Source organism: Zonotrichia leucophrys, chromosome 8 (genome assembly GCF_028769735.1).
Source record: "Zonotrichia leucophrys gambelii isolate GWCS_2022_RI chromosome 8, RI_Zleu_2.0, whole genome shotgun sequence".
Classification (NCBI taxonomy): domain Eukaryota; kingdom Metazoa; phylum Chordata; class Aves; order Passeriformes; family Passerellidae; genus Zonotrichia; species Zonotrichia leucophrys.
Genome location: NC_088178.1, coordinates 7,793,161 through 7,807,616, shown reverse-complemented (window position 1 = coordinate 7,807,616; position 14,456 = coordinate 7,793,161). Strand labels below are relative to the sequence as shown.

General features: G+C 39.2%; 1 protein-coding gene across 1 annotated transcript in view; it reads right to left on the bottom strand.

Annotated features, from left to right (window-relative positions):
• CDC73 (cell division cycle 73) overlaps nucleotides 1–14,456 on the bottom strand; it is a 101,765-nt gene that overhangs the window by 58,401 nt on the left and 28,908 nt on the right. Inside the window, exon 10 of the mRNA XM_064720101.1 lies at nucleotides 12,911–12,975. Coding sequence (XP_064576171.1) covers nucleotides 12,911–12,975 — 65 coding nt within the window. The remainder of the gene's footprint in view (nucleotides 1–12,910; nucleotides 12,976–14,456) is intronic.

The following is a 14,456-nucleotide window of genomic DNA, read 5'->3' as shown; positions in this document are numbered from 1 at the left end:
CAAAGTCCTGATGTGTTTCATTACAAATGAAATATGAATTAAGATTTTAACCCATTGAAACAAATCCCGCTTTGGGGAGCTCAGGAGCTACAACAGAACTCTGGGAGGAATTTCCACAAGGTCTTCAAGGCCCTGAAGGGCACTGACTGACAGAGACACTACGAGGAAGAACCACGGTCATGTTTCAGACATGGGGAGGGCTTTTTTCACCCCACAGCTTTACACAGCTATTTTTTTTATAATTGCATTTTGTGTGAGCACAAAGGCACCTCCAGAAACCTATTTATTTGTCACAAAATCCCTTAACAAGCCTGGAAACCAGGAGGATGCAGAGATGAGAAAGCAAGTAACTTGTCATTTTAAATTATTTTATAGCTCCCAGGACAGCACCAGGCTGGAGGCCGCCACAGAGAGATGAGACTCCAGGGGTTAAGAATCAGTTAATTCCAGGAAGAGAATTCTGTGAATTCTGCTAAAGCACACAGGGGTCCACCATGAGTTCCTCCAACAGGAGCTTGGTCATAAGGAGTAAGCCAGACTGCAGCCAGGGCTTTATCAACAGAAAATAAAAATACTAGAATATTAAGCAAAAGAACTGAAAACTAATTAAACTATGTAAAATTAACTGAGATATAAATAATGTAAGAAAACTCTGAGTTTTAAACACGTAAAAGTGAAAAACAAAGAAGTAAAAAGCAAATAAAATTCACAGTAACACCTACATTTATCCTGAAGCATAACAGATTCACTACAAATCAGTGTTGGAGTAAATGAACTGCTAATACATAAACCCAGAATACATCTTTATTTTTCCAGCAAGATAATGTCAAGAGCACGTGAAATGTATTACAGAAAGGTATAAATGCCTTTCTGCAATTTAACTAGAAGCAAAACATTCCCTCCCACCACCATTATCTTCAGACTTGCCAGAGAAGCTCATGCTACTTCCTTCACCCCTGAGAAAATCAAACATCTGCCCACCCCATCAGCTTTTAATCTTCTTATGGACAGAATTAATTTAGCTTCCTTCTGGGGAATGTGGTAGGAGAGAAAACTGGCCAGGCTTATTTGAGCCAAAGTCAGTCTTTTGTTTAAAGGAGAAAAAAGAAAAAGAGAGGGGAGGAGAGGGAAAAAAATCATCATAAGCTGTGAGCTCTCTTTAGTTATGCCACATTTATTAAGTATCAATACATTCCTATGCATTTCACCACAGTTTAAATATGACTTCATTAAAGAAACACCACTTTACTGAACATATGGCAGAAACTCCCTGAAGCATGACAAAGATTAAATGTCAGGTTAATCAATCACTTCCACTGCACTTAGGAGAGGCATCAGAAAAAGATACATTATTTCCTTAAAGGTATGGTTTTTACTCATAACTGAAAACTTTCACAAATATTAGTACACTAATATTAGTAACACTATCCTAGTGTTTAAATTTAATCCATTCTGGATCTTAACCTGGAGGATGTTGAGTATTTATTACCTTTTATATTCTATTTCTCCCAGCTCCATATAAAGGAGTAATAAAATAATAGTTGAAAATATTTTCTGTGTGCTGCAAATTTCCACCTATAAAATGTTCCCTGCATATGGATTACTGTTATGGTACTCATTCTTTGAAATTATCTAATACCCACATTCATATTTGAAAGGCTTACAATTGAGTGTTTGGCATTACAAGCCACGTGCAGGCAGCTTTCCAGAGAAGAAAATAAAAGGACATTAAGAGTCTTGCTGAGCCCTGCCAGGGGAAGGAATATAAGAGACATACTGAATCTGTGGTTTTGTTGTGCACTACAATAGCACACATATGCAAGCTACCCATATTAAATATTTAGCTCACCTTGGGTGAGCCAACTGCCTGATTAGGCACTTTCATTATTCTGAATGGGAACTGTAACAAACCTGCAAAAACAGTTTTCCAAAGATTTCAGCTATGAACAAGGAAATTGATTTACTTACTACAACTTCACCTTTGAAATCTGAGCCAGCTATAAACCCACCCTTTAAAATCAGATGTAAAATTCAGGCAATTCAGAGTCCCTTTCGATTTTAATTTCTAATACAGCATTAAAATCCATTTAGGATTTTAATATGTATTTTACTACTTTAATCTGCATTTCACCTGCTGTTCATGTCCAGATATTTTTGGAAGCTTTCTCCTGACATTATTTTCCAGACATAATTATACATATGAAAGCTACTATAAAAATCATTATTTGCTACAGCACACATCATCACCCTAAAACAGAATGGCTTTTATAGACCCAGATGAGGTAGCTGCATATGTTCTGTTTATTTTAATATATTCTCTGTATTATTAGCTACAAAATATTTTTCTTACATCATTATAAAGCCCTTTCCATCGACAGGTCTTTTGTTAGTTAGCAACCATGATAAAACACAATTAATCAGGCAGGCTATCTGCTTTACTGATGACTGTTTTCCATTTTTATTTCAGTTATATGTAAATCTGTTTGCCTGATTTACACCAAAGGTAATTGGGAAGTGGGGCTGATGGATAGTGCTGCATAATAGCAGCACCCTCAAGTCTCCTGTGCTAAAGCAAAAGCCGAGTTGCTTTTTTCCCCACCTCAGCAAACCCCACCTCTTCTCAGTCTGCTTCAGTAACACTCCCTCCCTTCTCCCACAGTACGGTTCCAAACTACTTCCCAATTTCAATAAAACCTGGAGAAAAGTTATTGCCTTTGTCAACTTTTATGAAAATTGCTGGCCAGGGAAATTAAACCCTCGAATTACTGCTCCCAGGGAGTGAAAGGCAGGCAGTGCTTTCTCTGTGTCTCCTCAAAACAGCAGCACCAAGCCACCCAAAATCTCCCATCTGAAACTCAGCAGCTGCACTTCCCTCCAGGCCAAGGAAGGGCACAAGGAGACATCCACCCCATTTGAAGAAACCTAGAATTTTTAACAATATTCTAAATTAAAAGTACTATGAATTTACAGCCAGTAGACTGACAGTTAACTACAAGCAAACTTATCACATCACTACATCACTTTGCTTAGTCACACCAAGTTTTCCTTCGCACTTGAACTGAATTTTAAAAGCACATCTCTTGCTCATGCACAAAACTGACTCATATATCTTCATAGAGAGACAGAAAGGAAGAGATTTAAATTCCAAAAAAGAAGAGATTTAAATTCCAAAAATATATCCTAAGTTTCTTAAAGCAGCAAACCAGCTGAATAGTTGGACTTCCCCAACCTTAATGTGCCAAATGCAATGGAAATGTAAGATGAAATAAAAACGTGCTTTGTTAATATTCACGTTGTATGAAGTCTAACTAAGAGTTTTATAGGTGTGAAGAACAAGTGAGTGGGAAGTGGATTTCACAAAGTATTATCTGAATTGATACTAAAATGTTGTTAATATTAAGATAATGATCTATGTTATAAAGTGGTTAATGTTGTTACAATAGCCTAGTTGTGAAATTGGTTTTCATGCGGACAGCATGGTTTGGTGTGCTGCAATGTGGGTTCATGAGTTTGCATTGGACAGACTGTTGCTAGCCAAACTTCTGAGACATAACCTAAAATGAGAACTTCATCCAGTGAGGACCCTGATAACCACAGTGATGAAACCACACTGGTGCCAAAAAGAGTGACACAGGGTGAGACTACGTAAAACCAAAAGTAAATTTGCATAAAGCTGGTGCAATACCATGGGGATAAGAGGCGAAGACACCATTTTGAGCACAAGCCTCTGGCATTTTGCCACACTCCCAGCACTGTCCCTTTTGCTTTACTAATTTTTTTTTTGTTCTCAATAAAACTTCTATAACTTGTTCCCACTTGGGGTCTGGGTCACTTATAACAATAGGCCAGCTAATTAAATGATGTATTTGTAAAAAACACAGCTGTTCTCATAGTTATTTATAAATTTCTTTCAATTTACCAACTGCCTTAGACAGATTTGATGTTTTAAGTACATTGGACAAACCCTCATTATTCAAAACAGTTAAGTACTACAGATGCATAGATCCAAGGTTAGCCTTTTACATTTTAAAAGAAAATAAAAAATGTTTTTCTCTCCAAGAAATTTGCATTCAGGCTACACATTTATTGATTCACAAAGGTAAGGAACTAGATTTCTTTTTACCAGATCACCTTCTTCAGTGTTAAGTCCCATTTGCATGAGGCTTGTGTTACTTAGAAAAGTCCCAAACCAAAAATCTCCAGAAAATCCCACAAGCCTTTTGGGAACAAAGAGGGCCAACAGAGAAAGTGGTGAATGAGAATTAAACCAGCCAATGCATCATTCAGTGCCTGCCCACAGGCACTTGCATACACACACATCTCACCTCAACTCCCTCAGCTCAGCTGAGTTTGAGATGAATCAAGAGCCAGGAGCCACCCTTGCAGCAGCAGTGATGTGAGCGGTGTCAGCACTAGCATATTGCTCAGTGCAAGCACAAATCCAGCTCCAGATGGCAGCCCAGCAGCCCACAGGCAAAGGTACACCTCAGGAGGAATGAGCGCTGCTGCCCCCATGCCAGGTGAGTGAGCCATAACTAATGCAGAGTTCATTATTTGGCCTTGGCAGTCATTCACCTCATGAGAAAGCCTGCACTGAACAGACTTAGCCAGAACCACCAGGAGCAAACCTGAGTAAGTCAGGACTTGGCCTACAGACATCCTAAAAGTGAGGATGCTGATTCAACAGCAACAGCGTGGCTGTACAAAGGACACGGGCAGATTAACACCTGCATTTAGATGGATCACTAACATCACACCAATTTTGAGACCTAAATATAGTCACTCTTAATTAATTATCTTCTTAAATGGTTCAAGAAGGAACTGCCAAAGAATCTTAAAAATATGTTCTATTTCGCTGTTCTAACTGGATCTTCTCATTGGTTATGTTGCACTACCTGGAAATAGTTGCCAATGGCATCACTTTTAATCCATCCCCCAAAGGACCAAGAACCAGGGCTCTTGTCTCAGCATTTCATCAACACTTGCCTCTAAAATTCTAAGTTCTGAGCTCTGCAGGTTTAATGGTCTAATGCACTTAGAAAATACTATCTTTGCCTTACATATTCTGACTGAAGAACACCTGCCCATACCACACTGCTGTAATAACTCTGTACCTGTGAACAGAATCTGCCACATGGAGATAGAGACACCCTCTGGTATCACACACTCCCAGCCACGTACTGAAAGAATTCAACAGAAGGGAAAAAAAACCTCAACTAAACAACAAAATAAATCCACAAATGCAAGAAAGAGGAAAGGAAGAGGACCTTTAAAAGAAGAACACCAGAATACAGTCCACAAATTGAAAAAACAATCCTTAAGCATGTTCAAAGAGGGCAACAGTAAGGACTAAGCACAGAATGTATAAAAATAATTATAAACAAATCATGAAGGAGAATGCTCTAGTTTAACTAGGTAGTAGTAAATGGCATGAGTGAGTTGTACATGAGCCTGGGCTCTGAGGCTGTTCCTATGGATATTGCTAAGGTAACAAGCTACCCAACTTTCCAAGCTCAGAAGAAGGTATGACTATGACACTAGGTTAGTTATAAGCAAGTACTCCAAGTAGAAAAAGCAGAAAACTTGCTTCACAAATAATGAATTCTACCTTACTCTATTACAAGCAAACAACTAAGCAGTAAAGTGTCACATGGCCTAGTGACAATGATATAATCTCAAAAACTGACCAGAGAAGGAAATCTTGACTCAGTTCTCACATCAGTTACATGAATTACTCAGAAGATTGTGAACTTCTTTAATTGCAATCCCAATTTAGTTACTGTATTATGAAATGCAAAGTGTGCTAGAAACCTTCAAAACTTGGCTAAAACTAATTCCAAGACAAGAGGATGACTACCTCATAACCTGCAGGGAGGACAAAGTACGTTCAAGTGAATTTTTTTGATCCCCCATCTGACACATGCTCATTTCTATTGGGTCTGCAAGACCTTCACACCACCTTCAGTAGGTGGGAATAAATTACAACCCCACATAACAGCAGAGCTGTTCTTTCCCCAAAACTGTCAGGTGAAGATGCAGCTGTTACATATTCAGGAGATGCTTGGAGATAATTTGTAGAAGGACAGGTGTTGACCTAATTGTTTAAAATAAGCTTGTGCAGTGCATGATGTCCGATTGTTCAGAACTCTTAGGACAAAGTATAAAAATCTGTAGCTCAGGTTCAGTTGGTAGCACTGAGCAGCACCGTATAAAACTTATTACACACAAACCCAAAGACCTGAGAAACACCAACGAATCTAAGCAGAATCCTATACAGGACTCAAGTAAAGGCGGACATTCAACCCAAAGAACACAAATGAAGTGTCCTAGGCAGTTTAATTTGGGGCTGGGTTTCCAAATGAGAGTGACTCCTGAAACATTTACAAACGATCCCAGTCCTAGTGCACAGTGTGCATGGCAGATGAGTTTCTCAGGGCATACCCCCAGGGCTGGCACAGACACTCCTGTCATGCATCAGGACAGGTCTAGGAGGTCATCTCAGAGCTCAGACCAAGCATGCCTGAGGCTCTCAAGCTTTTTAACTGAAGCTTCCTGGATGTCTAAAGCTATCACTGCATGTATTCTCAGGAATGCTTTGGGTTCTCCTGTCTGGCACTCCTCCATTCCAACCTCTCAGAATCAGAATCACAGAATAATGAGGTTGGAAGAGACCTCTAAATCATCAAATCCAACCTATGCCCTAACACCTCAACCAGGCTATAGCACCAAGTGCCATGTCCAGTCTTTTTTTGAACACATCCAGAGATGGTGATTCTATCACCTCCCTGGGAAGAGCATCCCAGTACTTTATTATCCTTTCAGTGAAAAATTTCTTCCTAATATCCAACCTATGCCTTCCCTGATGTAGCTGGAGACTGTGTCCTCTGGTTCTGTCAGTGCTGCCCAGTGGGAGAGACCCAAGACAGCAGGGACACAGGCACTGGCTCAGGGGCAAGGCTGCACAGCTCCAGCTCCTGCTCCCTCTTGTTCAGCAGCACTCTGGTGCCACACAGCAATGCCTACCTTCCTGAGGCATGACTGATGATACAGCATCCCTGTCTTTAGCTGAATTTGCAGTTCTTAGCCCCAACATGAAAGAAAAGCTATCAGAGGGAACAAACCAGGCAGTTACTGTGCAATGCAGTACAACAATCAGATATCTTGGCACAGATGTACACAACTTACAATTCCAAAGAAAATGAGTGCACCGTTGTTCAACCTAACACATTTTTTTGAAAGCAGCATTTGTATGTGATTTTTCTTGGTCTGTATCAGCTTCACTATTTACACTAAAACTCTTTAAGGGAAAGCAATTTAATATTTGAAACACAACTGAGGCAATGAAATGCCAACCACTGAAACTGTTGTGTGGGCCTTAAATATAAAATACAGTAATAGCTCTTGGTTGCATTTTATCCACTCTCATTAGAGTAACACAGACACACAAAGCCGCCTTGTCTGCTGCCCCAGAGCAGTGTTAGTTTGCTGGCAGACTGTTCTGGAGAAACATCCATTTCTCCAGCTAAAAGATTTTTTTGAGTTCATGGTCATGTCCTGGCCCTTAACCCTAAGAGACCAATGAGCATGTCTGGATTAGTTACAGAGCAGTATACTTACGGTGAAAAATTATGTACAAACCAAATAAAAACAAGTACCTACCCCAAGTACCATCTAGGAAAAACATCTGCCCCCCCATGCAAATCTATGTAATTTTGTGATTTTATATTATTACAGTTTTCCTCACCTCCTCTTGCTGGTTAAAAACTGAATGGATGCACAGAGAGAATTCACAAAATGCTGCTCAGCCTGCAGAGGGGAGCGGGGGTGTAGGCAGGCTGCTGTTGCACTCACATTGGGAATAATGACCACCTTATACACAGGCTGCACAAAAGTTATGTGGCACTTCAGAGCCTGTTTCAAACATTTCAAAGAGTTCATTGTTTTGCTGACTCCTCTCTCAATCCCACTGTTCCCCAACATTTTAATGAGATTAGGACATGACACAGAAAACTCCTGATGTGGATAAGATGGTATCTCTCTTCCATCTCTAATATTAAAGATGTATGGAGTTTTTATTTCTTTTCAAAAGTATTATTTATCTGAACACAGAGACAACATCCAATTCCACCATATGCCTCTAAAGAGCCATTCTGAATTTTGGCACTGAATCACAAATTCCTCATGATCAATTATAGGATCCTGTGGATTTACCTCTTCACACAGAAGCATATCCATTTACTTAAGCCTTTTATATAAAACACATGCACACACCATGTTAATTGTTCCTGCCCCAACCACTTCCCCTCCAGTGGCTCAGTCTGTAAAGTGCCATGATTTATTAATTCCATTTGTTTATACCACACACTATTCCTTTGAAGATAACACTGGTGGTTAAACAACCTCTCAGTTAAAACAACTACAGAGGTTATACCCAACTCAAAAGATTTTGAGGGCACTAACAGTAAAATCCTTTGATTAATTAATTCCTCAAATCTGATACTGACTGGGAAATGCTGTTGACCTTAGGGGTGCTGAACAAGTCTCCAGTTCTTCTGAAATCAGACCTGCTTGTACTGTGGTTTACATAGGAACTCATTTTCAATTACTTGGTTTCTACTAGGATTATGAAATGTATTTGTTGTAACTGAAATGTAGTGCATTTACTTTAATTATTGATATTCTCATATGTTTACTCAGAGCACTTTTACCCAGAGATTGCTGTAAAGCCTGGCAGCGTACAATGGTAAGAGGGATGCTACTTTTGTCAGTTTGGAGGAAAAACATCACTCAACTCAGAAGGACTTAAAACTTACACAGAATTTCTTGCTTACAAAGTTTGAATGCACCACGGAAATTTGCCTTTGAATTTGTTATAAGTGCCTCACTAACTATACTGCTCATCCAGGTGGAGCTCCAGCCTCTCTGGGAAGGCCATCAGCTCAGTCCTACAGGTGCTCTTGCACCTGCCTGTTCACTGAACAGCAGAGAAAGATGCCCACAGTAGCTCTGGCTACTCAGGAGTGCAGATGATCAACGACACATTCCATTGCTAGCAGCAAAAGACAAAGGAAGCTCCCAAGCTTCAGCAGCCCTGAATGCTTAAAGAAACCCCAAGTTGAAACCAGGAGATTTTTCCAGCAAAACAAAATTTCTACAAGCGCCCATTGTACTCCTATGCAGTTCTTGTTCACTTGAACACAAGTTTCAGCTGAATCCTGAATCACAGCTCCTGACCAGCCAGGGCATTCACACCTCAGAGGAAATCACCCTACACAACTCCCCAGCCTTTCATGCTATTTCTTTCTTTCGTATTAAAGCCATGAGAACCCAAGGATAAAAGCACAAAGATGAATAAAACCAGCACCACCATGACCATTACTGTAATGGATAGACTATTATTTGCAAGTGCACACATCAATACAAAGGATGCCCTCAGCTTGGAACAATTTAGCTTTATCAGGTGCTCACAGAACAAGCAACTTCTTCCTATCCTGCCCTAGGTTCAGCTAACTGGTCTGTTCTCATCTTTACATCTTTGGCTACACTAGCAGTTCAATATTCCACATATCCTAGTTACAGAAATGAATAGTCCAAAATTCCATGTGTTGTATGTAAAAGGTGAGAGCCACCTTCTAGGTTTCCACCAGATGACACTGGCCTCCAAGCTAACATTAACCTTTAGAAGAGCAGGAGAGTCTAAAGCCCCAAATGTGTCAAATTTACACAAGTAAGAAAGAATCTTCAGAATATCAACTTAAGCATCACCTCACACCCTACGTGGTACAGAAATACAAACATACTTCTCTTCCAAACATTGATCCACCTCAAACACCAAACTTTCCTGAATAAAAACCAGCAGTTGTTCTGCTACACAAGGGATTATTCTTGGAAGTGAAGCCTGCAGGGAGCCCTGCAGGTTTTGCAAAGTCATGCTGAACAGTTTGCTACCTGAACTGCTGGGGAACCAGCAGCAAGAGCTACCACCACTAGCTTACTTACTAATTTTCCAAAACATCATCAATCCAGGCAAACAGAAGGTGCCACAGGTATTAAAATGAGGAAAAAAAAAAAAGAATTTTTAAAATCTTTCTGAGGAAAATGCCTTGCTATAAACAATTCCAGGTCCAGAATAATGAGATCATGCCTTCACAATAAAAATTCAATAAATAAGTCAGTTCTTCTTAAGAGGTAGTGTGCCAATCAAGCAAAAACCCTGTTACAGGGAAGAACTGCCAGAAGCACAAGTTATTTTAGCTGACATTACTTCAGAAAAAGCCCACCATTCACCATCTGCTCTGGCACAAATTCTGAAAGCTAAGAAAGTTTCCAACATCACTGATGAAAGGAAAGCAGTCAAGATGAAGAAGTTTTTGTTTTGCTGTTAAAAAGAACAAGCATCTAGGACAGCTCACATTTCAGCAAGAACAAACGCAAAACATAAGTTTTGCACATTTCATTAAAATCATTTACAAAGAATTTCAGCAAGGCAGAGTCCAAGTGTAGGGAATGTAACACAAAAAAAAAAACCTTTTACAAATTTTCTATGAGAAACAGGTGGGCAACTCCAAACTGGGATCACTTCAAACTGGAGGTAAGAACTCAAAGTTTTAAGGGAATCTGACCACACTCCAGAAATACGTTAATGGAAGCAAACACCACAGGAAAAATGGAGGAACCATCATGCCAAGGAGAACAATGGCATAAAAAAGAAGCTTTCAAGCATGAGCATCCATCCGGAAATCAGAGGTTGGAAGTTTGGACAGAGCCTCTAATCAAGAGCTACCTAGAACTCTAAATTCCTTTGAAATGTTTGATGAGTTCCTACAGCAACTATACCATGAGGACAGCAATGAGATCATGCAGGTGAATGAATTCCAATGCTATCCTCCATATTCCTGTGTTTTAGCCAATAGTATAATGTACTTTCCCATTAAACACCTAGGGGAAGCAATTACTTTCCCATTTCCTCCCTAATTTTGTCTAGCATAAAAAATAAAAACTAACCACAAAAAAATCCTTGAGTAAAAGCAAAACACGAAACTCGCCAAGTTTCATAGTTCCATAGTTTCATGGCAGGAGATTAACTATTCTCCACAAAAATATGATCTGACATTAAAGGTTTGAACTGAGTGGTCCATCACTATGACAAAGTTTAGACAAAACAGATGAACATATTTAATAGATTTATTTCTCCCCCATCTGGAACACAAAGCCAGGATGTCACTGCAATTTATGAATGAGCTAATAATTGAGGGCACCTTTTTAATAGTCTGGAAAATAAGGCTCCAAAAATCCCTCACCAGTTCTTTCGTAGACAAAAGCCGAGTAACAGATGGAGTTTTAATATTTCTCATGACACCAGATGATGCTTTATGTGCAGTCATGCACTCTTAAACAGTTATTTCAAAAAATTCTGGTTTATGTTAAAGGTTTACTTGTAATTTAATATCTATTATATTTTCTCCCTAAATGGAAGAAACCAACAACGACAGTTTAACAACCTCAAACCCCTAGGCAGTATGCTCAATACATGAGGTAGGATTCCTAGAACAAAAACCTCACTTATTTTATGATCTTAAAAAAACCCCCATATAATTTCTAGAGTTAATGTGCATCCCTTCACTTTTACAGATTTTACACTTATCAGCTTAAAACATTTCAACATTTCTGCTTTACTATCATCTTACTTTTCTTTTTCCTCTTTCTTTTTTCTCCCCACAAAGCAATTTAAACAGAAGGTATTTATTAACCCATTTCAAATCCCTACCCCTTGAAGCAGGTATGATATCCCATAGAAACCTGGGTTTAGTATAAACACTTTGGTTCCTCATAAAGTAGCCCAAAATTAATGCAAAGTTCAAGAACAAATCTTCAGACATAACAGGTTATCTTTTTTCTTCATCCAGTCAATTTCTGAATTCCTCTATAAATTACACTATTTACTGCTAAGTAGATTTTTGATTAAATATTCCCTTCCATTTTCTTTTACAGTATCCTAAGTCACAAATGAAATGGGAATGAAAGATTTGGGAAAGGACTTATCAAACAAAAAAAACCTTTGAATTTTTTTCAGAAATTCCTATTTAAGATGCTATTTTATGTTCAAATGAGAAGGGCAAACTGGAAGTAGTGCATGGGTTTAGGAGAGTGTTTAGTGCTGTCTATTCATCATTTTTCCACAGGTATGCAGCTCACAAAAACCTTCATGAGGGCACACTACAGCAGTTTTCTAGCATCTGTCATACTTACCAGCAGATCAAAATAGCATTTATCTGATAGCATTCAACCCACTTGCACAAAAGCAGACCAACACTGGCCCAAGAAACAAAAGACCCTGTTTGAGGGTCTCTCTTTCTCATCTGTGAGTGTTTCAACTCTCACTGACAGCACTGTACAGCCATACAATAGAAGTCCATCTCACCAGGCCAGAAAGCTTTAACAGTAGTGCTGAGGTCTAACTCTTCCACCACCAAAAAATTCATTTTTTTTAAATGCAGAGTGGGAAACAGAGCAATACTCCAAAACCTGGGTTCATTACTTCAGTTTTCTGACTACAGTTTTATCACTTGTGATTATGATCACTTATGTCCTTTCCAGACACACCCACAGTCAGCAATAACCTAGGTATGTTAAGTATAACAGAAAAAGGCTGCACCTCAAGAAGCCTTCCCAGCACACCTTTTTACTGCAGACAAACAAATCCCTGAGGCACAGACCTCTAGAACATGCACACCAAACAAAGCACATTTTGGCTTTTCATAGACAAGAACTTTCACCAACTGTTACTCAGTCTAAGTGACCTTCCAGAGCCTAGGAAGGAGGAGAAGCTGGCTCTATCTCTAAACATACATTGTATCTATGTTTACAGTCATGTCCATAAATCATATTTGAGCCAAGAGTTGCCACTCACCGTCACAGACTTGAGAGTCATGCCGTGGTAGGTGCCCATGGTGTCAATCTTGAAGCCTTCCGTTTCTGCCAAGAGAAAGAAACTACTGTAAATCCTTGTGAGCACAGCAGTGTCTTGTCTAAATGGATAACACTGAATCTGTCTGGAGTTCTTCTGTCAAAAAACACATCTTGCTGCTGGTGGTGGTTTAGGTGCTGTTCCCAGTACAAAACCTGGGTAGTCTCTAGGAAATCTGCTTTCTTCAAACAGAGGTCAGTTTGATGTTGCTGCTTTCTCTAACTATTTAACATGGCTTATACTTGAATTAGTACAGAAAGCTACTATGCCATTTTTTCCTACTTATCAGAACTGTTTTATTTGCTACCTGAGTAGCTTCTAAATAGTACTTTTCCTGTTGCATGGAGAAATTGGAAGCCCTTCAGACAAAGGCTATAAACCTAAATCTTTGCAAGAATGTTACAACTTGCATGCGGCCTCAGAAATTCTCCTCACTACAAGATTGAGAAGCCTCATTCATATTCCCAGAATACATTATAATGCAACATATTTAACCCATATTAATGGAAAAAATGTACCTAAGAAAACAATTTACATGCCAACTATAACCGTGTGGCCATTTTAGCTTGATAAATTCACTTCTGGAATGCTGAAGAGTAACAATGTCATTCTCAGATGATAGAGGATAGAATCTACATAAAATGCACAACACCAGACTAAAGGTTATAAAAAGGGGCATTCTTGGGGCGGGTTTTTGTAATTATTTTTAATCAGATTGAATTTATACTAAATGCCAGAAGCCTGCAATTGCCCAATGACTAAACCTGCTGTCAGCAGCCTATTTGCTTTTCTTCCCTGTCCCCCTGTTCTCAGTGATTTAAGATCAAAGTAAGCTCCTGAACAGGGCCTACAGACTCACAAGAAAACCTTTTTCCTTTTGTAAATTCCTTAGCCTCATGCAGCTACCATCACCTGATCCCATCACACAACCATCCAAACAATTTCTACCTAAAAGGCATCATAATCACCACTCAAACCATGATAAACAAGCATTTATCTGTATCTAAGCAATTCTGGGCTATTTCAACTAGACTTGGGTAAAGGTAACTGATACTGTACAGAAACAGCTACTTGGAACTGGTATGTTTTTGTCATTTCTTACACCCGCTTCATTTTGTGCACCAGCCCAAAATCATGATAGACAAATAAGGCAGGACCAAAGCATGGCTCCTACTCAAATCTAAAAAAAGTGCAAGAAAAACATTGAATTTTCAAACCCATTAGAGCTTCTTGCTCTCATCACGAGTAAATTAACTTAAACTGAAACCCAGACAACCTTGAAAGCAATTCACATGATGTGGGAAGCATCTGTGGCTTGCTCATCCTTTCTTCCTTAGCTGAGGAAGATGATCAGGCACTCAAAGGAAACAAGGCCAAAAAGTTTCCCAGATTTAAGAACTCTCCAGTGCCTATAAAAAGATACTCCAGAGTTTGGAACTTATCATACCCCTCTCACCATAGAGACAGCTGTCTACTTACTGAACAGTTT